Source organism: Phoxinus phoxinus (genome assembly GCF_949152265.1).
Source record: "Phoxinus phoxinus genome assembly, chromosome: 20".
Taxonomy (NCBI): Eukaryota; Metazoa; Chordata; class Actinopteri; order Cypriniformes; family Leuciscidae; genus Phoxinus; species Phoxinus phoxinus.
In genome coordinates this window covers 24,446,648-24,474,337 of record NC_136895.1, presented here as the reverse complement: position 1 = coordinate 24,474,337, position 27,690 = coordinate 24,446,648, and the positions used below count along the sequence as shown (strand labels likewise).

The 27,690-nt window shown below is 38.7% G+C and overlaps 1 protein-coding gene across 4 annotated transcripts in view; it reads right to left on the bottom strand.

Annotated features, from left to right (window-relative positions):
- Window positions 1-27,690, bottom strand: part of asic1b (acid-sensing (proton-gated) ion channel 1b) — a 190,953-nt gene that overhangs the window by 46,577 nt on the left and 116,686 nt on the right. For 2 of the 4 annotated variants that reach the window (XM_079594242.1, XM_079594240.1), the window contains exon 1: window positions 10,701-11,587. The exons of the other annotated variants lie outside the window; for them this stretch is intronic. In XM_079594242.1, the coding sequence (XP_079450368.1) occupies window positions 10,701-11,360 (660 nt within the window). In that variant the 5' untranslated portion in view covers window positions 11,361-11,587. Of the gene's footprint in view, window positions 1-10,700; window positions 11,588-27,690 lie in introns of those variants that run through there. 4 annotated transcript variants of the gene reach the window in all.

Below are 27,690 nucleotides of genomic sequence, written 5' to 3'. Positions count from 1 at the left end.
CCCAGCAGTCTATCTTGTCAGTTTTTCAGAACAGCGGGACATCAAAGTCTTGCCCTTAGATGCAATATTCTCAGTCAGAGCCATTCTTACATTTAAACTCAATTTTATTTTTCACCTCAGGTGACCGTCTGAACATCACTGATTTCCGTCGTCTTGTCTTCTGCCTCATGAGGAGTAATTATTTAAGTTTGTTTGATCTCAAAATTGTCTTTGAAACAAGACACAATAATGGCGCCTGATTCATTTCCAAAGGATGTTCAGGTTTAATTTATGTGGAGCAAAAATGAATCTCAAGTCAGACTTTGATGTTAAAATGAAAACCATATTTCATCAAAATGAATGACTAAATGACAAGTTTCTGTAGATATCACCCTATAGTATTCACAATGGACGAATATGCCATTATGTGAAATAACATCAAACCATAAAGCATCAAACTCAATTCAACATGAAAGATCCCTTTAAAAGAAGATTGTAGCTCACAGGGGTCCAGATCAGCTTTACAAATACAGATTTAAAATATCATGGTGAATGAAATAATGTTTTGAAGGTCATATTTCACCCCAAACATTTACACTTAATAATAAAAGTAAACTTAAAAGTAATTTCTTAAAGTGCCAACAATATTCCTAATATACAATGGCAGGTTTTTAGACCAGATGTATTCAAGCCTGCTCCTGGGGACCCACTGTCCTACATACTTTAGTTCCAACCCTAATTAAACAAATGATCACTTGAAAATACGCATGCAGGTGTACTGAAGCAGAATGGAAATTAACTTTGCACGTTGGAACTAAACTTTACCTTTCGTCTGTTAGAAATGAAAACTAAAACTGTGTGTCATCAGCATATGGTAGAATAAAGTCTGTCCCTGTATAATAGGCCCCAACAATATGGAGAAGAGGAGAGGTCCAAGAACTGAGCCTTGAGGTACCCCGTGACTAGTTGATGTGCTTTTGATACCTGGTAGAAAACAACTTGTTCAAGTGTTTTCACTATGAATGGGAGGAGAGAGACAGGTCCTCTGTGTTACAGCACTAGATAAGGACGCAAGCTAGAGCAAACAAAAATACTAAGATATTTTGCATCACGATCACAGTTATTTTCATGAAAATTAAGTACATTTCCGCTCCAATTTCTCATCCCTAATGCATCTGGACATTTGTTTTATAATATTTGCAGTTTATTTATTATATATATATATATATATATATATATATATATATATATATATATATATATATATATATATATATATATAATAAACTATAAATATATAAATATACACATATAGATTCACCCATCAACAAAGCATCTGAACTCATCTAGGAAGCTGTACTTCTCTTTCCTGTATCACAGAGAGTCTGTCCAGGGTCTATTAATACAGCTCCAGGTACAGCTCAGTCTCTCTCTGTGTGTGTGTGTGTGTGTGTGTGTGTGTGTGTGTGTGTGTGTGTGTGTGTGTGTGTGTGTGTGTGTGTGTGTGTGTGTGTGTGTGTGTGTGTGTGTGTGTGTGTGTGAAGGAAAAGTGGATAACAGTGGTTGTCAGACACACAGAGCAAGAGTAATGAGGCAGGACGTGTCGACTTCACACTGCAGGAAACATCCACTTGTGTGTGTGTCAGAGAGACTTCAACACCTGCTTGACCTCATATCTGAATCTCTTCTTTCACTTATCCTGTTCACGTCCATCCAAGGGCCCTTTAAATTGAATTTCACTCCAGCATTTTATTGAGAACTTTCTCATTCCCTCCAGAATGTCTGCTACACTTCTGAGCTGCGAGCTTATAAAATACAAGCCTTTTAATATGGCGTTACGAACAATCACCCAGTCGTTAATGAGTCAGGCTTTAACTCAAAACATAAATGTAATGAAGTAAAATGATACAATACTTAATTTATTAAATATAAACTGCATGTAGTGCTTTTAAAGCAAGCTTCTCAATGCACTTCACAGAGTAAAATAAATACAACAATATACCAAACAAACAAACAAATTAAGTTATTATCCTAAGAATTATGCATTCCTGAAATTCCTCAAAGGCTAAATTGGACTAAAAATGTGTCAAATTTCTGTCCATCAAAAAGTGTTAAACACCAGTTATTTCACAGACAAACAGAATATACTACTTAATGCCTCAATAAACTTATATAAAACCCATACATTTTGTCAAATAACTAGTTCTTCCTCACAAATGCTCATTACATCATCCTGGTTCCTTTAAAAAAAATTGGTTTCTGGCAAATTCATGTAAACCTGTGCACAATCTGATTGGAGCCTGTGATTTTTATAAGTGCTTGCCATTTCAGTGTGTAATACGTAAGCAAGTATACAAGCATGAATGAGCTACGAAAACACATCTCTACACGAAGACATGCTTCTGTGACCTTTAAGGTATAATCAGACACCTGAAATCTCTCAGATACTCTATGATTCAAGGCTCTCTGGCTCTCCACAATTGATTTGAGCTTCAGATCTGACTTTATCTGACTCGGTTAGGAGCAGCTGAACTGTGTAACGCAGCCAAGTGTGAATCGCTTCAAAGGTGAGTTTAAAAACGTGAAGCTTTCACATCCTCAACCCAAACACCACAAATCCTACCGTTTTCAGATGGCCTTCTTTACTCAATATGACGGATTAAAACATTAAGAAGCCATTAGTGATTAAGTAACGAGCCAATTAGCCGTGATAAGTTCTTATTGGCACATTTCGGGGTCAGGTCGGGCCCATACATCACGCTCCTTCTAATTGGATCCATTTATGGGATTTTACTTTTCATTTTTAGAGCCCATTTTCTACTTTCCAATATTTCAACATCTCGGAGTTCCAATTAAGGCAAGATACTACATACAAACCCATTGTTTTTTCACGCACTGGTCATTTTTTTTTAGCTTTTTGGAAAGAAACATCTAAAATACACATTTATATATTCATTTTATTATACTTTATTTGCATCGGTAGATTTCAAGCTTGAGTTTTTTACAGCAGCTTTAGATCCACCAAACTTTAAAGGTTAATTCCTATCTGTATTCTGAAGGTTTTTGCAGTGGCTCATATATCATTCACATTATTTCTAACATTTTATTCCAAAAACAGGGTGAACATTTTTTTTCTGTCTGTTGACAGTATTTTCTGACTTATACAGAGATAATCCCTCAGTAAAAAAAAACTTTACCTGTAATATGTCAACAAAATTAAACAAATATTGAACCTGGCTTTATCCAATGTTTAGATTTCAGTTCTGGAAATATATGCAAATTAGTGCAAATTCAATTAGAAAATGCCTTATTTTCATAACAAACATAACATTTCAGAAAACTTGTAACACAAAACAGTTGCTGTAATGGACTGTGATTGGTCAACTGGGAAAAGGTTGGTGATTTCTATAAGTTAATGTTTTACCATATTAACCTGTAGTGTCTTGCCTTAAAAGTGAGGTACATGTAATAATTTCGGTGTTTAAATGCACTTTCCTATACCAGTTTAGGGTCCATTGACTAATATTAGTATGCCATTCATGGTTTTATGTCCCCCAAAAGTGTAAACATTGAGCCTTTCGGGCAACATATAACCATTGAGAGAGGACCGCTCAGATCTGTCAATATCTTTCCAGCTTAACGTGAGAGTTTGGGGCGTGGCTACTGTAGTGGGTGGAGCCAGAGGGTATTTAGCCGCTGTGGGAACATGGCTGACACATTACATGGGAAAAGACATACAGCTTCGGGCACAGGAGTGCAAGCCAAAATTCACTGCATTTAGACCTTGCAAGATTAAACAGATCATGAAGGCGTCAAAGCAAATGGGACATTGCGCTACAATGGATACTTCAATCATCATCAAGCACCTGTTCAGAAAGATAAATGTACCAGTTCATAATATTTACTCATCCTCAAACAGTTGTGGCAAGTCATGTGAGATACTTTGATGGGTTTATTATAAGCTAGAGGCTTGCGTTAGCTCTAGACAGAGTTTAGTCTACTCAATTGCTTACTCATGATACATAGCTACAAAGATAAAAGTATTCCTAATAATATGTTCCCTTTTATTGAAACTAGTCTACTTTTACCTGTTTGGACATGCCTTCACAAGCTCCAGTAAGAGCTGTGTTTGTGATGTTCGAGTTGGGGGAGGCGCGACGTGCCAAAGGAGCAAAATTAGGAGCGTTTGCAAATTAGGCTATGCTTTGTCTTTGTAATTCCACCAGGTGCCACTAGTGGTGCAGGAACTACATACTTCACCTTTAAATGAATAATATGACTCAATTAAACATTTAATTGAGATATGGATGTGAATAGAGAACAGCTGGAAGCATCTGATTCACTGGGGAACTTTTTCACGCATCTATAAACCTCTGAAGGACGTCATAGCAGGCTGTGTGTAGGTTAATTGTTGATTGTCTTTGAGATAATGCTGCTCATCCATCACTGAAATAAGTCGTCTGGCGTCTCTGGCTTTCTTTATGACAGGTATGAAAACACACAGTGAATCAGAGCTCTTAGTAGTCAGTTTCTAAGATATGTTGGAGCGTGGCTTGCTCCAGACCCTGAGAACACAATAACTCGCTTTTTAATGTGTTGCCATTGGTGATGGAGATCATCCGCACACCTCCGGCTTTACCACGGTAAACAAAGCCGAGTTACATTCATCACAACACTATTCTGAACAAGATAAGTGTGGGCATGAAACTCGCAGAAAGGTACTTTGTGCAGATTGTTTTTGTGCCGCAGACTGACGGTAGCTCGACTCATCTGAACCACACTTTGTTGCACTTGAACTTTCAAATATCTTGTGAAAATACACAGGAAGAAAATACATCTTCTACAAACCATTCAGCAGACAAAATGTTTTGTCACACTAAGGTCAACATAAAATGGTGAAATACAAATTAAATAAACAAATATATATAAAACTTACATGAATTAGTCATTATGAAAAAGTAAATATAAAAACAATATAAAAGTAAAAAATGTGGACGGGACTTATCATATACACTGTATATAATAACATTTATATAAACTTTCCTGAACCAGGCATTATAAAAATTAATATAAAATATATATAAAACAAAAAAGTTCAAAACTAAGATTTTGATGTTATCATCTAAAAATGAAAGTCGTTTCAGAGCCAAAGTTATTCGATTTGATTAGAATTTACAGCTAATTTTTACATCAAACCGTTTTTTTTTCTTTAGAATAATGTGCACTTAGGAAATTAAGTATATTAAGACAAGAAACAATATTAAGAAAGTAACTGTCATTTCATGTTGACTTCAATATGCTGTCAAAATTCAAACATAATCCTGAACCAAAGTAGATTTTGTGGCTGCCTTGAGCCAGTCTGTTGCTTTAAATGTTGTATTGGGCTCCACAAAATCATATTCATAAAACAAATGAACTTGACTCTTCCTTTTGTGACTGAAGGAGTCTGAGTCTGTTGAGTACGTGTTATTCTCTGTGTTCTGGTGCCCTCTATTGTTCAGACAGCAACAGTGACATTAGACACATTCAAAGGAAACTTCACTGGAACCAAACTCTAAGCCACACTAAATGAGAGACTTCTGTATTAACAGAAATAAATGTGTAGATCCCTTAGAGTTGTTTACTGAAGCATCAATATCACTATTGAGTACAGAGTGACTTGAACAAACTTACTTATCCTAAATATAAAACTTTGGCATGCAACTGTTCCTGCACCTAGAAACCACCTAAGACTCACTAGAAACCGCATAGCAGCAACCTGGCAACTACCCAGATCACTCTAGCAACTGCACAGCAACACTCATGCAATCGCACAGAACTCCCTAGCAGTCGCACAGCAACACTTAGGAAAAAAACCTAGCAACTGCATAGCAACACCCTAGCAACTACCTAGAACACACTAGCAACCGCAAACCAACACTTGGGGAAACACGCTAACAACCGCATAGCAATATTCTGGCAACCACCCAATACACCCTAGTAATGCAAAGCCACACTTGGTGAAAAACCCTAGAAACCACATAGCAGCACTCAGGAAACCACCCAAAACACTATAGCAACTTCATAGCAACACCTTAGCAACTACCCAGAACACATTTGCAACCGCAAAGCAACACTTGTTAAACCCCCCAACAAAACTTATAGAAACACTCTGGCAACCACCCAGTACACCCTAGCAACCCCAAAACAACACTTGTTAAACCCCCCAAAAAACCATAAAGCAACACTCTGGCAACCACTCAGTGCACCCTAGCAACCCCAAAGCAACACTTAGGAAAACACATTAGCAACTGCATGGCAACACCCTAGCAACTACCCAGAACACAATAACAACCGCAAAGCAAAACGTGTCCTATTTTATTCATAAAGTCTTTAAAGGACAAATTTTCCACACCTCCACACTTCCAAAAGGAAGAGTCCACACATGCCAGCAAAACCTCTGGTCAAACACTGGAAGCTTTCAGTGTGATAGCTGTCATCATCGTTAAAGAGCTGTGCGATGAATTAGCATTTCCCAGAGCGCTGCGTAAGCGTCTCTGAGAGTTATGAAGGGACCGGAGCCAGAGCTGGAGAGAAGCTGCTGTGAAATGTGCTTTCTGGCCTGGTTAATATTGGATGAGCTGCTGTCATCAGTGCCGATCCTCCGATAAACCATCAAGATCAAGTTAAGATTATACACTCAAGGTCAAATTAAACACTAGCACACCCTTCTTAACGCTTAAGACAGCAAATACAGCTTCAGATAAAGTCTAGACCGCACTTTTATCTCAAAGAGTCTTAAATGACAACCCACTTATTGATTCCACATCTATAATTAACTGTATTTAATAGTCTTTTTTCTAGCCCAATTCAGCAGTTTAGATAACAGATTCCTTCAGCAAGAATAGTACACCATTTGGCAAAATAAATCCATCTGAGAGGAACTACATATGAACATTTTCTAAAGAACTCTACTGTTTGCCCTTGCAAAACTATGCTATTTGGTTGCTAGGGTGTTGTGGGTGGTTACTAGGCAAAAAAAGGGCCAGTCCTAGAGTTTAGATATGGCTTAAGTCCGTTTTTAATTAAAGTCTGTGGGATTTTATAGTGAAAATTTAAAACTTGATCACTAAGGCTACGTTCACACTGTCAGTCCAAATCCGATTGGAATCTGATCTAAAATGATTGACTGTCCACATTAAGTAGCGCAACTGTTCAGATCCGATTTGGTTGTCCCATGCCACTCTTTAAATATATATCCAGAAATGCGAATATACATATGAATGTAGTTCGAAATGGATTTGTAAAAATCGCATTTCATGTGATTTTTTTTTTTGCCGTTCACACTTGCTTAAATCTAGATTCGGATTTTAATCGGATATGAACAAAAAATGGGATTTGGACTGACAGTCTGAACGAGGTTTAAGTAAATTGCTAATAGTCACATCTACAGTTCTTCTGCAAATTTTCAGGAGTGCAATCCAGTAATTTCAATAGGAATCCAGGCAATCGGGAATTTCGTGTGACACCATGTCCTGACCAGCAGGTAATGATAACCTCAGGTATGGTTTATATGCTTTGAATGTCATTTTGTGTGCCCTTTATATCCATACTGAAAGCAACAATGGATAAATCACCTCAGATCTTAGGAATTATATAACATTATATACAAGGAAACAAGCATTCAAAATGTGAATTCAATGTAAAAAAACAAAACAAGTGTAGTCAATGACAAAATTTGTGTCAATACTGTATTTTTAATTAAATTAAAGTGGTGTGATTTGATTGAGTAATGATCAAAAACTTTAGATATAGAAAGACGGTGCACTGCACTCGTATTACTATGAATGTGAGAAAGTGCAACATGCAATATGAGGGAAAAAGTCCGGCCTTTTAAATTTAAGAGCCAATCGCCCATTGGTAAAATCATCATGTCACTGCAACTGCCAATAGAAGCTCCGGATGCTACAGAAACATCCGAAATGGCATACTCTTTTAAGTAGGTACTTATTTTAAATAAGTAGCAATCGCAATTACTTAGCGACCGTTAAAAAAGTATGTAGTATGTTCTATATAGTATGAATGTGTGTAGTATGAATGTAATCTGGACGTACTACATTCGCCATGTTGTTATTATCATGTGTCGCTTGATAATGTCGCTTCACTGCCATTCACAAATCCTCTCCCACGGCCTTATGGGATAGTAAAGTGCCCATCGTACGCACACTTCAGATTCTCGCCGTAAATTATAAAACATCCGAGGGGTTTTATCCAACTGTTTTTCGAATACTATGTATTCGGACATACTACTCTGTTGGCGTGCTGTTTTTCACATGCTATATAGTCGGGAAGAAGAAACCAAATTTATGATTGTCAGATTTCATTGATGATTTCAAATATGAAATTTAATTGTAAGCTTGGTGAGCAGCTTTGGCCATTCAAAGAGACAGGAAATAGGAGCTATACTTGCATGACTGAAAAGATGGCCGCCGCATGAAATGACTTGCCTGAAAGGGACTTTGGTACTGATCCATTTGGTTGTGAGTGCAGTGAGCTTGCAGAGAGACTCCGCCCACAAACTCTTCTAATTGGCTATGATTTTGTATTGATTTTGTTGCGTTTTCTGATTGATTTTTTTATTTTGGTTACTGGATTGCTTCACGCCTGGTTAGAACACGGTGTGAGGGTGAAAGATTTGCCATTTAGTTTTCACAACTGATTCAGTTGGTCATACGAATTCGCTACATTGACCAATAGAAATCTGCTGAGTGCTTGGTGAGCTGTACTTCATACATCACTACACTATTGACAATAGATAATGGATGTGTTTTACTAACGCAATCCACTGCGCTTAATGACCCGAGTAGTTGCCTACTTGACTGGGCATGGAGAACGGAGAAACTAGAGCTTGTGCTCTGGAGGTGAAAGAAGATCCTCGTCTAATGGAGCTGGAGGAAGTGGGACTCGAATTCTGCCCCGAGACGGAAAGATGAGCTGCCCGTCTGCTTGGCACAGCCCCACCTCATATCGACCCGCCCAAGCGCTCCTCTAAATATCTGTCAATCGATGAAGACTCACAAACAGTGAACTCACATTCTTAGTGTCGCAAGAATGATTAGCAAACAAGGTTGTGATTAGCAAAGAACACTAGCATTGACGGACTGAGCTGGCTAATATGAGCTGATACGCTAGTTGAACCATTAAATGTGGATTATATAATCCAGATACCATGTATTTATGCTTGTGGGATGCTTTGTTTGTGTGTATATGGCAGATTATCCGTTCTGCTCCTTTTAAGTAGGTTGATAATACATCCCACCGGAGGCATCAGATAATAAACATTCATTATCAGAGCGCGGCCGGCGGCGTTTAAAACCCCATATGCACTTACCAGGCAGGAGACTAAATATACTTAAGAGCTCTAAACCGATTCTTCAATAAGCGCGACCAGATATATTCTTGGCCTTTACGGCGAAGCACCACATAATTCACTCAGCTCAATAAGAGCTCTACTCGCGGGAGATCTCGAATGGCATGAGCGCCGGCTAGAAACCTTGAGATCAGCAACAATGACAAACAAAATGCCTATTTCACAGACAGGCGGCACAGACAGGCTCTTTTCATCAACATAAAGGGATTAGCTGCAAACTCAGACACGCTCTTGAGGGAAAAACGATACAGTGATACGTTTTGAAATGCTTTGATGAAAAACATGTCCAAATATGATTTTACTGCAATGGAGCATTTTTTTTTTTCATGTATAAACCCCATTTTTATAACAACAGGTCTTCATAACAAAAACAAACAGAAAAAAAACAGAAACAATTGTGCTGTTAAATTGATTAATAGTGATGAATCGTATCTAACGTAAAAGTTTGTGTTTATGTAATATGTGTGTGTATGTGTATATGTAGACATATTATATAAACAAACTTTTATGTAAGATTAATCATTTTAAACAGCACTAATACAATACACAAATAAATGATACAATAACTATATTATAAAGACAAGTTGTTTCTAAAATTATCTTGGATTGTATTTTGCTAATTATTAAAATATTCTAAATAAATAGCCAAATTCTAAATAAATATTTATTTTGTATTAATAAATCTGTTTTCTACCACTATGTCAGTATGTATACACTTCAATTCAATGTTGCAAAACATTCTTGTTCAACTAACATTCTTCAAAAGCTTAGACATTTCAAGTTTCCAGCTTTCATTTGGTTTATTTTGAAGAAACTAACTGCAAAAAACTGATTTTATCCTTTAGAAAACCCTGTCCACGAGCCTGAAGAACAATGCAAAGTAACCTTGTCATTATTCCATGCAAACACGTCTTGCCAGAGACCAATTTCCACACTGCCGAAACTTCAACAACAAGTCTAGAGGAAAAAAAACATCCCTAGAGTGGCCTTGAAACAGACCGATGTGTTATACAAAAGCAAGCTACAGCGTATAATTATCAATCATGAGCAGTCAAAGGGTAATAATGGGGGTCTGAGATGCTGTTTTCATTTGCAACGCTGAACACAAAAATAAATGGCTTCTGATTCCTGTTAGATACAGTGAGAACACCTATTCATCTTCTCTGACGCCTCAAGTGCGCCGAGTCCATTTATCTTCTCACAAATAAAGTCAGCCGCCCTAACAATAACACGCAGAGAATGGATTGAGCGCCGGAGGGGGCCCAAAACTCGACTCCTACTTAATACGAGTCTATCCGCACGACTGTCCTACCTCTCTCCAGTGTTCTGGACCGCACTCCTTCCCAGCAAAGTTGCACTCCAGCAGCATATCGTCCATGCGGTGACGGGTCCGGTTGAAGAACTCTGGGAGGCTGAATCGAGACCCTTGCCTGTCGGGCTCCGGGGCCAGAGGGATTCCCGGCGCCATGTTGTCCTCGTATCCCAGCAGTGGCCCCATGAAGAGCAGGTCGCTGTAGCTCAGCTGCGAGCGCCGGAACGTGTTGAAGTTGCAGAGCGTGATGGCGGGGAATATCATGTTCTTGGCGTTGCGCTCATCCAGCATGGTGAAATAGTCGTACTTGTAGTAGTAGATGATGCGGTCCACCACCTGCTTGAGGAAAAAGGAGATCGCCAGCAGGAAGACCACCGTCCACATGACCCGGCGGACGCTTAGCTTGTCCTGCACGAAGACGTGGTTGCCGCCGTGGAGGGAGCAGCCGCTAAAAAAAGTGGTGAGGGTGATGTCAGGTGCCTCTTCGTCTTCCGGCCCGTCGTACTCATCCAAATCCTCGCCTTCCTCCTGGTACTTGGCTTGCTCGCCATCTCTCGACCACCCCACTCGCTTGTAGTGGTCGTCGAAGCCGTCTTGGTGCGAGCGGCCTTCCGGCTCGTTGTCTGTGCTGAAGGAGATGGTGCATGTGATTCGTACCATGGTGTTAAACCAAAAACTGGTCAATAGTGAAAGGAAGAACACAAAAAAAGGTGTTTGGTTACACTTAAAGAGTCACTTTGGAGGGCATTCTAGATGAATCGTCAACCCCAGAAAACCAATCCAGATACTTTGAATGGGAAAACATCACTGTTCAGAAATGGTGTTGAGCGCTCTGACATCCCCTGCAATCTGTCTCTCCATCCGCATCGGGACATCTGAAGAGGAATGGCGCTGTTGGGATGTTATGCACTTCATGGCCCCAAAACTCCCTCCCTCGGACAGGGAATACTCCCAGTGCATCCGGCATCTGATGTCAGCACCAGATCACATTTCACTGCGCATTTTTATGCCCTCGCGTTAATAATCCGGGGTCGTTTATATCACATAATATCTGCTTCATGAATCCAGATGCACAGAGTCATGGGATTTTTTTCCTAGGTGATAAAAAGCACAGCAGCCGTCATGCTTTGATAAACTGAATATACTGAATGTGTCACCGCCCCAGCTTTATCAGCTCATAAATAAACACTCTAGAGTTTCGAGGAAAGCCAAGATATCAACATGCATGCATCATGGTGTGTGTGTGGTGGTGGCTCAGAGGGGAACAGATACTGTATGACGCCATGCACGAAAGCCTAAAGCACACGAACGCAAACCTGCTTATTTATTAGCTAGCATGCAATCGCTTTACTAAACTTCCTGTTGAAAGCAGCTCATGCACTGAAAATAAATTAGCACTTACTAATCAATTCTATCATCCCAGTTCACGAGCAGATTCAAATATGGTGTCATTTCAAAAACAGACACTTACATACATTTTGTGTTCATTTCAATGGGACAATTTGCATAAGAATGGATTTATTTGTTCAAATGAAGAAATTTGCATAGAAATTCCATAAATAAGACCCCTCGTGATTAGCTGTATGTTTTTCTATCCTAGATTGTGCAAGATTGATTCTGGCAGACTGAAAGAGTCAAGAATTCATTCGATTTATTTTCAAAGCACACTATTTGGAAGCAAAACGGAGGCGTTATTTTTAAGCACTTTAAAATATACAGTGTCTCGTTGCACAGCTGCTCTATTGATCGATCTCTACAGACGACTCGATGACAACCTGGGTTTTTCTTTCTTTTCTTTGACTGGAGGAAATGACAGAATTCAACAGACTTTAACTGAACTCCTAAAGGGTGAAATTAACTGTGGTTTAGATGCAATGGAGCAAGAACGACTCTTGTCGGGAATAGTTATAAAATCAAACTTAAATAAATGTTACTGTAGCAAGAGACTATTTTCCAAATTTCCATTAACAATGTATATTTTCCAACAAGCAGTATTTTAGCATGCTTTTAAAAAAAAAGTAAAATTGTGGAGGGGGTGGGGGGTTGTTTGAGGTCATTATTAGAGATGCACCAATGTATCGGTATCCGCCGATGAAAGCTATTATATTCACTTTAAGTCATCGTCTGATTGTTTAAAAACAGCCAATGAACAGGGCCGATTATATTCTGTCAATCAAAAGAGAGCGGGAAAACCGGTTGAGACTGCAACTCTCACTGTGTGTGAAGAAAATCTCTCTTGTGTTGAATTAAGGGCTGTCGAAATAACGCATTAACAGTTAAAAAATAGCTACATAAAAGCAGGCTCTGTTTGATCCTATGAATCACCCGTAGTTCAAGCCAGGGTTGCCAAGTCCTCATTTTTTATTTGTAGGACGCCTCTCATCCAATAACTGCAATGAGCTTTATGCTCTGTTACTTCTGATAAAAAACAAAGTCTCATCTTTCAAATTCTGTCCATTTTATCACAAAATTCAAAACATAAATGCCATTTTGAGTCTCTTAAATAGCATGACAGATTGTTGTCTTTTCTTCCACTTTATTACAGCTTGAAAAACATGCATGAATATCAGAAGGTATGTTGAAAGATAAAGTACAACTTACCGAAATCCGTATCATGTCTCAATCTGTGTTTCAACCGCGGAAAGACGTCAATAAAAGAACAATATGTCAAGTGTTATCCGATGTTCACAGTTCTTTAGTTACAAATAAAAAACACTAGAGAGAAGTTTATTTACTGGCAATTATATATGTTTGAATAAATTTGTCATGAAGACAAGCGTTTATGAAAACTACTTTATGTGTAACTGAGTTGCATACAAACATTTCAGTTTTCATTTGTGTTAAATTATTATATCTGAGAATAAATAGCAGTTGAATATATTACATATGTTCTTTATTGTAACCTTTAATAGTATAGTAATGTACCAAATGAGAGGGTTTCCATTACAGTTTACAGCATTATTTAGGAGAGATATTTTTCCTTAAGTAAATCAAACTATCAGTAGATATCATTCTGAATAATCATATTGGCGGAGAAATGTATATCGGTGCATCTCTAGTAATTATCTATCGATCTCCTAGTATGTCCCTTGCTTTCATATGTAGCTAAAGTAAATAAGCAGGAAGTTAAAACACAAATGCAATGGCTAATAGTTAATAGTGTTTTTAAACATATAAATATGTTGCCACTCTATTTGAGATGCAGAACAACTGGTTTGAATACAAAACGAATGAAATCTTAACCACAAAAACCTTTAAAATCTTCAACAATTCTTCTACAAACGGCCTACTCATAATTTACAGTAGCTACAACTACAGTGAACTTTCACTTTTGAGTGATTGACAGATATATTTTTGTTAGTAGCTTGTAGTGCAATGGCTTACTGCATCACCAACAAGTGTTGCTGTAAAACTGTAGCTTTACTGTAGTTTAGCTACTTTAAATTATAAACAGCTTTTAGCATGAGAAACTAGAGACTCAAAGTGTCTTCAACAATGGATAGTTGGAGGTCATTTAAATGACCATTTCAAAACTGGCCATTGTTTTAAACCGATGTCCAACAAAAACAAAGGCCATGCATTCAGTCACCAACAGATGGCAGCAGAGCTCAGCGTGTGAAGCATCCAGACCCCCTGCCAAACACGTTCCCCCATGTCGACCCACAACACTTGAAAATGCAATCAGTCTGATTGCCTGAAGCTGCCTCTGAAAATGAATTCTCAACATGCTCGTATATATTTCCCAAGTCTTCAGAGCTCCTCAACAGGTTTCTCCACGCTCCATTCAATCTGCCCTCGCTCTTGAGGGAACGTGTGGAATCAAAGAGTGACTTAAAGGAACAGCGCGCTGAAAACAAAAATTTAATTTCTTGCTATTTACCAAGTTTTATTTGCTGAGTCAAGCACCATTATTGGTATTTCTCATACTTGTGGTCATCCTCTCATTTAGGACCACTGCAAACGCCAGTACTATCTTCTTCAGACACTAGGGGGCAGTAGATATGTTGCCGTACGGCGACTCTGTGCCTTGAGGGCGGGTATGTCATCTGAAGCGCATGGAGATGGTCCCTCATTTCCACTCAAGACCCTCTCAACCGTCAGCGATGATAGACCTGTCGTTACCATGGATACTGGCAGACAGGGAAAACGCATGAAGACCCATTAACATGGACATGTGGACGCACACACACACATTCACACGTATGTGATTTGATTCAACGACTGCTGTGAGAAAATGACGTCCACTCTGTGGCTAACATCTGAATTGGCCTACTGGGCACTAATCGTATTATTTAACACCAGGAAACCTGCAAATGTTTATGGAAACTGAATTAATGAGACCGGCTGGTCTCGAGTGGCAAGGATCCAGAATAAAACATGAAACCAGCTGGCACAACCACAAGTGCTGGAATTAACGAGCACTAAACTACGAGAACCGCAAATAGAAAGATGAGCCTGTTGGTTGTGGCAGTAAAGCAGTCTGATACTTGGAATACTGTAGCATATTGATAAATATGATTATGTAATTTACATTATAATGAAGCTAATTATAAGCAGTGCCAGTTATATTTAAGACAAGGGTCTTAAATCATTGTGAAAGAACATTGAATGTAAAGATGGATTAAAATATTCAAATTAAAATGTAAAATTAAATGTTAATTTTTTTTTAAATAATGTAAATAAAATTACATTTTACATTTTCATCCAAGAAAAGATTGATTCAAATATTAAAATGAAAATGTAAATTTAATAAAAACATTAATTCAAATTAAATAAAAAATGCATATATAAAATATATATATAAAATATTTATAAAAATATATATATATACACATTTAATATATGTATATGTATATATGTATATGAAAAATGTAATAATATATATATATATTAAAACAAAAGTCAAGTCAAGTGGATAAAAATATTAATAAAAAAAAAATATATATATAATAAAAATGTAATTTATATATTTAGGCTACATTAGGACAAAAGTCAAGTCTAAAATTGTGAATGAAAGAGCAATGAATAAAGAAGTTTAATATATTTCTTCATACTTTAGTATTGCTCCTCTGAAGCACTTTGAATAATCATAAATACAGTAAATAAACAAGATACCAGTCCACTGCATTTACAGAAACAACACAGGACATAAAAGGCATTATCGCACATCGCAAAAACAATACCAACACAAACGAGCGGGGACCAGGGACGAGAGGAACGATATGATTACTGAGACAGCTGGTGTGGGGCCGCAAGGGGCCCGCGCCACTTTAAATAAGTTGTTTTGGTGGCGCGGCACGTTCTTGTGCACCGAGGTTACGCGCACAGGACCTCACCTTCCTCGACCGTCTCTACTGTGCTGGAAAACACTGAAACTGAAATGAGAAACAGCATGACTGCACATACACAAGCGCTTCACCTTCATAATATTCATGGAAACATTATGCTGCTTTTGTTATTACAAACGCAAGATTATTGGAATCAGAGCATTAATTAGTTATGTTCTCGTACCCGCTCTATACACTTGATGCAGTATATTGCTAACATGTATAATTCATTTGTTGTTTGTCTGCGAATGTTAAAATTCAAATTAGATATTTAAAAATTAATTTGAATCTTCCTCCTCGTCTTCCTAAAGGCAGAGATCCGGAGGATCCGCAGCGCTGACGGCATTTTCAACAGTTAAATTATAGCCTGCGTTTACAGATCTATTTATCAAACTCAAGCGGCTGTTGAAGCGCTCACAAACATTTGGAATAAACACAGTGCGCTCGTCTAGATCAATAACACCAGCATTTGTGTGCGCTGTCTTTAAGAGCACATGGAGCAATTTCATCTGACAAATACCACAGAATCATGATGGATCAACACAAATGCCATTCCACTACCCAGAATCCCGCTGTAGGAGATCCGCACGTCTTCATTTGTAAGGCTCGGGATCGACCGTTTCGGATTTGAAGATACAGGTGGATCAGAAGAATGTAAAACTCACCACCATTATACCACAGTGGTTGCTAAGGTGTTGCTATGCAGTTTCGAAGTTGTTCTGAAGAGTTGTTTTTGTGTTGATAGGGTGTTTTTATGTTTTTTTAACTGAAAGTGTGTTAGTATGTGGCTAGGTGGTGGCTATGGTATTCTGTTGCTAGGCAGTTGCTAGGGTGTTGTGGGTCGTTGCTAGGGCATTGTGGCTGCTACAGTATCCTTGGTCATTGTCAGTTGCTGTGCAGTTGCCAATGTATTCTGAGTGGTTTGTTGTATATTTCTAATTGGTTACCAGGGTGTTGCTATGCAATTGCTGAAGTGTTTAAAGAGGTTGTTAGATATTGCTATGTGGTTGCCAGGGCATTGCTATGCAGTTGCCAATGTATTCTGGTTGGTTAGTGTTGCTATGTGTTCTGGAAGGTTGGTAGATTGTTGCTATGGTGTTTTGAGTGTTGCCAAGACTTTGCTATGCAGTTGCTAATTTGCTCTGGGTGGTTGTTTGCATGTTGCTTGGGAGGTACTATGATGTTCTGGGTTGTTCCTATGGGGTTGCTATGCAGTCGCTAAGGTGTTCTAGGTGGATGCTAGGGTGGTTTCTTACGGTCTTATGTGAAAATACTCTCTGGATGTGGTCTCTCCTTTAATGGAAGTCTATGGGATTTTCCCACCTATTTTATCATCTACAAAGTGTAAATCTGTCTTGGCAAGCACCAATAATTACAGGCATGTTGATATGAGACCCTAATTTGACCATTTCATAATCTCATACCTTTTTGTTTTTTTTATTTTTTTGTTTTTTTGTGGATATAATGACAATTTCTGATCAGCATGTCATTTAGCAATTAAAAATCAGCACAAAATGGATCCGTTAAAAGCTTTCCACCTGTCTAATATGGAGAACGTACAATTCCTTCTTGCGTCTAATGACCGACTCGGCGACAAGATAAATAGCCTGATGTGAGGAGCCCCATTAAGACTCTTTCTTATCAGGAGAGCGAACGCTGATGTTGTGAGCAGGGATGCTGTTGTGCAGGAGGTAATGGAGCTCATGATGGGGTGGCGTCCTGCTCGGCGGAGGTTTTGTCTGATTGAAAGTAAATGAGGTTTTCATTAATGTGTTCCATGATACTGTGCATGTTTTGACGTCCAAATTTTAGCTCGAGTTGGGTCTCGTGAGGGCAGCTAAAACCTCAAAACCGATGGACGGAAATTTAGTTTGCCAATGTTTTTTGGCTTAATTCTAAAGTCTAAATGATGAACATTCTGAAAAAGTTCTACTTGAACTCTAAATTGACTCTAATGGGACCTGATTGGATGAATCATGTTTTAAGATGTAAAACGGCTGATAAACTCACACTCTATTATATTAATACTTTTATATTAATGCGCCACTTTGCTGAAAAATAATTTGAATAATCAAAACCCAAAATGTTTTACGCAATATCAAAGTCTTACCCAAAGTTGTACCCACTATCTGCATTTGATGTGTCTTTATGCTAATTGGGGATAGTTTGTCTTATTTTTACCTGCTGCCAACATTTGTTCAAACACAATAAGCCTCTGTACTCAGACAGCAATCAACTTGACATCAGCGGATGAGAAATACTAGGCTTATTACAATATCTTACTGCTAATTTGACTCAGCATTATGCTTTTGGGAGAAGAGAACATGAGAGAAGACACATGAAAGCAGGAACAAGTGTGACCGGATATGAGAATCTGAGTTTTCCCAGAGGCGTGCAAGTATTGATCTCGGCAAACGAGCCATTAGCCTTTCAAACAAATTAGCTTTAGGCGAACAGCTAACTAGCGTTTCACATGTACACAGCAGACGGCGAGGCCGCTAACTAGTGTTTGCAACAAGTCTGGCGTTTGATAGCCAAGTGTTTTTGAAGCACAACCTTGGTTTTCAAGTGGGTTCTGCTCTTTTGTGTTGCGTACGCTAGTGATGCGCGGGTCGGCTTTTTTTCCAACCCGCGGGTCCGCATTTATGAAATTATTTGGCCCGCCCCAGCCCGCCCCGCACCACTGTATCTATTTTTACAACCCGCCCCGCCCCGCGACCATTAAATAGACATACGTTGTAATGGAAATGAAAACAGCCTTTATTACAGCCTGAAAGTGCAGAAACATCGCCATGTTAACTGACAAAAACAGACGATTATGAATATGAATGAAATGAACCATAAATCAGGTCATGTGATAAACATTTTAAACATTTACAAAGCACTTCACGTAGCCGAAACTGCTGTTGCCTCCTGCTGCAACTATTTCTGAGAACCGGTCCCAAACATTAGATTTAGCAGCCTGACCTTCTTTTCTTTTAATGATGTAAATTCCCGACCTCAATATCTCCCTCACCTCGTCTTCCATCTCCACTTTTATTTCTCCTTATTTTGTAGCTGGCGGTGGGAGCTGTTTGGCGCGCCGCTTTCGTGACATCACGTGACGCCTGGGCACATCACGCAATATACGTTGCTGCGATCTTCATATTGTAACCTTATCAAATAACCTAATAGAATATGAAAATATATATTCCCAAATATTTAATATAGGCTGACATTTTTTTATTTTGTTTTTAATGACCCGCCCCAACCCGCCCCGCAAATAAAGTGACAATTTCTTTACCCGCCCCAACCCGACCCGCGGGCAACCCGCGGGGTCCGCGGGTTATGAGACGACCCGCGCATCACTAGCGTACGCGTCAGCTAATAACGAGAGAACACTCACAAAGGCTTCATGCTAGCGCAGACGTCAAGCAACTCCTGGTTATAGACTCTCTCACACACACACACGTACACAAATCCACACAAACAGTAGGTCGTGATCTTAAAATAATGCTCAATGATTTCCAATAGGGCACCAGAAAAGGGCAAGTTCACACGGAGCGAAATGAGAGGGGAAAAAAGTGCTCTAGGAAAGGCAGCCAGGGCTGTAGAGGAGCTAGTTCGATTAGCCTCGCTAAAGCACAGCTTAAACTTTCTTTCTGCCGGCCTTCGGCTGTGTGGATGAGGATGAAGCCTATTTAACACGGCAGAATGATGGCGATGGTTATTATTCTGAAGTCTAGACGCTTCAAAAGGCTGTTATCTTGCACGCTAAGGACGATAACCAAGCTGCACCTGAATGTCCTGCTCTTGCATTTATCCTCGTTTTACTCTTATCAGCGGAATGACCTCAATCCAATCAACTTCTTCAAATCCGTGCTGAGGGGGACACATTCTACACTTTCATAGCACTTTATTTTTTCCCTTGAAGTCCACATGACATTTCCTGCACCAAAACAGTCATAATTCAATTTTAAATGACAATGTTCAACCCTAAACCGTCCCTCCAAATTTTCCAAGATTCTGCAATCGCAGAACACAACACATTTTTTGCAATCTTGCATAATTTGTTGTTTAACCACACAATTAGGCTTTATGTTGGCTTTTTTTTTAACTACTGTACATCTATATTACATAAAATGGTAAATGTGGTATCCTAATTATAAAAAAACATTAATAAATATAAATCCTCAGCAAAATTTTGATTACAAAAAAGTGACATCCTGTTGGAACTGCTTAAAAAAAAGTACAAAGACTGCTTTTTTTTAACTGTACCTTTAAGTATGCAAATTACTTCTTTGCCTATGAAATACCCCCACTAAATTATTCAATACTAAATAGCTGTTATGTGACAGTTTTTGGGCGGGTAATTTGTTAATTTGCTGACATCAATTGTGATACACTATGAATTGTCATGTAGCCTTTACATGTTGAAATCTTCGCAATAAAATGCTATATAACACGACAATACATAAAGTATCCAGCAAATTTCCTAACCCCAGGGATACTGCAATTGTGGATGTTTTTACATGACGTCACAGCGTTTACCTGGGAGAAATTGGAGCTAGAACATGCAATTCATCAAAGTTTGTCAAAGACAAAAAAACTTTATGAACGTTAAACTTTCTTAAATGTACATACTGCATTCACGGTATGTCGTAATTATGAGATGACAACACGTGACGTTATACTCGGATCCGTTCACGTCCTCGAAGTTATGTGTTTCTATGGTAGCACTCAATGCAGTGGTCAGCTGGTACAACTTTCACTTGGTACCTCACGTGAACGTGAAAGCTTTTTACAAATCAGAGTCTTGTACTTACAGTAATTCCGACATGGCGTGGATACACCTACAGAGTTCACCCATAAAGGAAGATTATGCAATGATTTACTCACCCTCACGTTTCAAATATGGCTTGCTTTCTTCTGCGTAACACAAATGATGACATTTTGAAGAACTCTTGCTATTTTTGTCCATACAATGAAAGTCGATGGGGTCCAAAACAACATTGATTGGACCCCATTGACTTTTATTGTATGGACAAAACAAAAACCACAGAGACATTCCAACAAAAACAGACACTCAACATTCACACGTAAAAGATTTAAATGAAGGAAGTCCGCACCTGTCGTTCATGCTACACTTCACATCGCCTCAGCAGCGGGGCTGCCGAAACTATGATTATGTCCCGTGTGACTCCATTATGTCCTCCTGTCATGTCAGTTGCCCCCTGCTAGAGGTGTGTTTGCCTACGAGACCTTCCCCCGCCGGCAAACGCCTTCTGAAGGAAGTGCCTGCGCGAGAGGATCTCTCTGGGAGATTTGCTCAGCGCCACATGCTTCAGAACGACTGTTTGTCAAAGTCGTTCGTCGGTGTTCAGCTGCGCCGCTAATGTCTGCGACTCTACAGGAAGTCGAGGGAGCACATGAAAGAGATGAATGTTGACTGATAGCTATATGATGACACTCGGAAAAGAGATGAATGCCATGTTTGTGTCAGGACGATTATATTGGATTATATCGTGTGAAAAAATCTTAGAGAAATGCAAACATATGATAATTATGATACATTTTTATTTTGGTGGAACTGAAACATTTAGAAAATTAAAAAATTTAAAAAATATATTTAATATTACATTTTAAATAAGCACTGATTAATATTCAAAAGCAATTTTCCTAAAGTCTATAAGACTACACCTTATAACATAAGATTACAACAACAATATTAATAATGGCAGTAATATTTAATGAGATGTTTTTAACCTAATATTTCATGGGGTTTCTCGTTTAAAAAGGGGTAAAAGGGGCATGTCTTATTGTATGCTCAATGTTTTATTAAATATTCAATCAACTCTTATCCCACCAGTATTTTTTTTAAGTTGCCAGCATTTTTTTAAATTTTCACAAAATTTTCATGATCCCCAAATATGTTTTGTATAAAATAACAGATCAAAAAACAACAACAAAAACAAAACATTTTATTCTAGATTCATGTTTTTTTCATGAAACAGGCTTCACTTGTTTGGCACCCCAAAGTCAAAATTCTGTCATCATTCACTCACCCTCAAGTTGTTCCAAACCTGTATGAGTTTCTTCTGCTGAACACAAAAATAGTTATTGTGAAGAATGTCAGTAACCAAAAAGTTGATGGTATGAAAAAAACATTAAAGTCAATAGGGTCCATCAACTTATTGGTTACTGACATTCTTCAAAATATCTTCTTTTGTGTTCAGCAGAAGAAAGAAATTCATACAGGACAGAATTTTGACAGAATTTTCATTTTTGGGTGTACTATCCCTCTAAGTGTTTCCCGCCGCCCCTCGGCTCCAGGGACAGTCCCAGTCCTAATCTATTTGTTTTGTCACATAATATGACAAGCGCTTCAGGCGAGAGTTTGGTAACTACATTAGGGAGAGCGGCAAGATTTACCCCGCCGAACGCCAGGCTATTCACAGGCAGCAAATTAATTTGCTCTCATTTGCTAATGTGTTCCGCCTACTGACATCAGACGGATCGCGCTGAATGCTGAGCGTGTTTGATCCGTGCGGTAAATGAAGCCCATTCTGGTTTCACACACGCGGCGCCGTGCGATGTAAAGTCCCTACAGACTGTGAATACACTGACTTTCAGAGGGGTCGACTATTACAGTAAACACAGTTTTATAGCTAATGTTTGGTCACTAATATTGTTTTTTTTGCTGTTTTTATTGTATTTGTATCAACTTTGTAACAGTTTAAAGGTCTGACCCGAGTTTTGTTGTTGTAGCTTTAAAACTCTAGAAAGAAATTCCGAAAGTCCGAAATTTTTGTCTCAGAAGAATACCTTTAAGTTTAAATAGCACAACAGTATGTTGTCTTTCTCAAGCCAGCATAATAAGTTCATCCTTTATTTAGAAGCAAGTAAAACAAGCACAGCAAGCGACCAACCTGTAACATGCTCCAAGAACCAAGAGTCGGAAAAATTATGTTTAATGGCTCAAAACAGAAATTCATGCCTTGAGCGTAGAGCTTCACAACAACAATGGATCCATGACGCACGAACATTAGAACAAACTAACATTCAGACAATAATCCGTACAGGTAAGAATGAACACTATGGTTAAATAACAGAACTAATTAGATAACACGAGACACCTGAGTCGACAAAATAACTACAAAGACCATGAACAGAACTACAAAAGGAACATGAACTCAAATGACAATTTTCAAAATCACAGACATGACAAAGCACAGGTTCCTTACACAACCAGAACAGAAACCACCCAATAACCACCTACAATACAATATAAACACAGCAGGAACCATCCAGAAACTCCTAGCCTAGAAATCACCCAGAACAACCCAGCAACCGCATAGCAACTAGAAACATCCCAGCAGTTTCGACCCAGTGATCTTCATAATGGCTTCAAAAGTGTGTTTGTGAATGGAAACAATGTATCATTTTACAGTACTTAATGTTATGTTTTTGAAGGAAGGGATACAGGCAATGTGTCGCATCATAAACTGTGGAATATTTGAACTTATATTAGCATAGCCGGTCACGTTGTCTGATCTGTCCCGCAGTGACAGCCGTCTGCCCTCCGCATCCAAGTCTCACACCATTAAAATCTGCCACTTCACACACATTTTTACTGCTGATAATCAAATTCTTCTCTGCCAACTTTTCTCTCTCTCTCTCTCTCTCTCTCTCTCTCTCTCTCTCTCTCTCTCTCTCTCTCTACCTGGGTCTTTAAAGCAGATCAATTCCCATCATAAGGTGCTCACGGAGGAAAGCGGGGCTTTAATTTACACCCGCGCTGTGTGATGATGAGCTTTCAACAGAACACACTCTTATTAGTGCAGCTCAGGTCAGACACGTACATCACACGGCTTTAGTTTGTGAGACAAATGGTGTAATAATGTATAAAGCTGCATCTGTCAAGAGCTTATGAGCTTTTAACATATTAGGGCTTAAGGAAATAGCAAAATAATACTGGATAAAAAACATTTTAAATGATATAAAATACTATATTTTTAGTATATTTTATCATTCAATATACTGAAATTGACATATTTGCTATCAAACCAATTTTTTTCCAAGTTATATAACAATTTCAGTGATAGCACAAAAGAATCACTGAATCAGAGTTTTGAATCGATTCACTCAGACAGACAGAACTGATTCACTTGAGTTTGAACTGACCAACTCTAACAGAATCCTAAATACAAGATGCTATTGAATAAAAACATTCAATTCACTGTGTTATTTACGATGTTGCTCAATTTTGTATCCCCAGCACAATCATCTGGAATGAAGAGCACACAATGAAAGTGTGTGATGATGGATTTCACTAATTATGACAACGCACCTTTCTCGTTGTCCCTTTAGACATGTCCCTTTATTAAATGAGACCGAATAAGCGGCACCATTGTAATTAACAAAAATGAACAATAATGATTCGCCATAATTGGAGAGAACAACAAATGACTCTTCTGAGAACAGAATGATTCACATCTTCGTCTTTACTGACAAAACATCCAGAAACAAACAAGATATAAACAGTTGAAACTTTCATGCAGTCTTGTTAATGATTAAATCAATTGCAGAAGTCATTAGCAGAATTTGGACGGACTCCCAAACGCCTCAGCGTTGACTCAGTTCATTCAGTCAGAGGCCTACAGCACATGCTGAAGTGTTTGAGGTGTCAGTCAACCACGAGGATACAGTCCGTAAAGAAGAAGAGATTAGCAGAGATGTGAGCTAGCTTTGCAAAACATCAGTGGACCGGGGAGGAAATCAATTCAAAAATCGGTTTCCCAGGATCCTTTTCTTTTGCCGAGTGAGAGAACACGTACGAAACAAGGTCAACGCGTGAAAGTGAAGACAGATGAGAGCGGGAAATGATCACTGACCGAAAATCAAGACTAGAAGTTGTTCAGAGGTCATTTGAGCGGGGAAACTCAACGTGAGTCTCTGATTGGCAGTGGACTTGTTGTTTGATGTATGAAACAGTAAAACTACACCGTTCGAACCTTCTCACGTACTGTACATCAAAATGGAGGAATCGTAGTATCCTAAATGCAAAAGCAAGTTAGCATTTTAGCACTTCTACTTCCATCGTCCCGAAGTCAATGGTTTTTTGATTGGGGTTTTGGTTAAATGGCTGAAATAAGGTCTGTTGTGAACATCAAGACACTTTCATGTTTTATTTTACGACATAAAATACATCAGTATTACCCCACTTGTGATTTTTTTAAGCTTGAAAAGGCGGTTGCTAACAAGTGGCTAAATTGGACTACAGAGGCTGTCGAGGAGATTAAACGTCATCACGCTGAGTCATTATGGTATCGTTATGGTTATAATCGTGCTCTTATAAACGATTCTAACTCAAACGTTTTGTGAAAATGTTTTTAGATAAAGACTGAAAGAGTTGTCAGAAGCTTAGTGATGGTGGCGTTGAATTTGTGGGACCGTTGTGTAGTTCGTTTATAGCCTACCTTTAGCTTTTTACTGATCACAGAGCTTATTTTAAGCAATAATCCAAAAGCCTATGGGAAAATCCTATTGTTTCCGTCGAGGGAAGAAGCGTAATGCGAACTGCCAGTTGGCCTACAAAGTGACGTCAAACCTGCTCCACTCTATTCAAAGTCTCCTTCAAATGTGGCCTCCAAATGCGTCCTTCGCTTCCTGTGAAATGAAGGATACAACAGATGGATCCTTCGCGGCCTTGCCTGTCCCAAAGGTCATTGCACGCCAATGACATCAGGATTTTTTTTAGGGAAATTGCAGAATAACTCTTTTAAACGTAAGTATTAGGTTTCAACTTACTCAAACATCTAATGATACAAATGTAAAAATAAAAACCTTTAAAGCAGTTCAAATGTTGACTTGTATCTTAGATTATACTGTGTATAGTTTATACTCTTTATATATACAGAAATGAACCACGGTGGACAGAATCAAACAGTTTGTGAACCCTGTTTTGTTTTCAGACAGTTTAATATAACTTAAAAAAATAAAAAAAGTCTAGTACAAATGTTACTGCCACGCATCGACGGACGCTGTCACGGTTGCTAAAGCTACGACAAGAACAATCCTCCGTAGGCTAGACTGTCCCATTTAACAACGCTTGTTCCAACCTTCATGGCCTTCGAAGGATGCAGCCTCTGAATTGGGACACAGATAATATCAGAATGCACTTCGAACTGCACAGCAACCACCCAGAACTCAGTCAGAGCCAATCAAAACATTATTTGGCAGTTATGAAGATTTTGGACCAATGAGATTTTACCTTGGGGCGGAGCTTGACTCAACAGAATTAGTCTCTTATCGTCTTTCTTTGCATCTAACACTTACATAGTCAATCTTGAAAAACATAATTGAATAACGCCATTAAATGTAATCGTTAGCCAATTTGAGAACGAATAAACCTTTTTGAACACTACATTATTTTGTGAATCCTTTAATTCACAATTTTGTTGAATTACTTCAAAATAGTTTCAGTTTTTGGGTTCTATAATTACGCAACATATTTTCTATCTATGCATCTCTAGAGCACTACTGTCTTATTGATAGCTAAAAGCATAATTCCCTTAGCCAAGCTATTCACTAAACGGACATGCAAAGGGTTTACAGATGTTTTCTGAACATAATGGATCTCTTATCTCCTCAATCCCCTTTTCCACATCTAAAAACATCCCCAAACGCACACTGGAAAGTGTGCATGAACATGAAGGGGCTGATAAAATGCTAAAGGTGAGCAAAACCCCCTCCGTTAGAAAATGAGCAGAGAGCAGCACTGCCATAAACATACGCCAGTCATTAAACCATATCCCGGGGAGATCCGCTGACAGATCCAAGTGGAGTCGTGTTTTGCTGCCATGCCCAATTTAGCAGAGACGTGCCACGACCGTGTCATCGCCCCGCGGCCTAAACACAGCTGACACCCCGAAACGCTCCCGCTCAGGTAAAAAGCTATTCAGCCGTTTAACAAATCACCTGTTCACCTCATTTAAAGATCACGTACTGACTTGAAATCATCTGAAAACGAGTCAATGGTCCGATTACGATTGGTGTGCTAAGTCTATGAGCTCTAATCCATCTTGTTTTCCCACATAGATAGCATAAAATACACTGTGAAAACCACATTTCACATGATTCATGACAGTCGCTTTCCATTAAACCTGAAAAAATGAATCTTTAATGTGAAGTTTAATCCAAAGATACTCAACGCAAGACATTTGCGGCCCATTTGCCGCTATTTTTTAAGACACTGCTTATTTATAAATGTATTTTTTGGCTTATAAGGTCAAAAAATTCAGCAATGATCATTTATTTTTGCATCTAATGTGAAAGCACTACAAAGAGTTGATGATGAGAAAATGAGCGATTTAAAATATTGGTATGCTGATGCTAGTAATCAATAAAGACAATATTTGAGTCTCTGGACCTCTGGCTTATACCTTTTCAGGCAAAACATGGGCAAAAATGACTGGATACATTCCAGTCACTGCCAAAGTCTGTCCATTTCGGTAGAGGACTCGGAAAACTAGGAGTTAAACGGACCTGGGTAATTGATATTCCTCAGGGAGCGACGTGACGCTGCCAGGAGAGCAAGAGCAGGAAGAAAACAAAATGGATTACTCAACGTCAGTAATGGCCATAAACACATAAATCACCCACGGCTGGAGATGGAGCTCGGA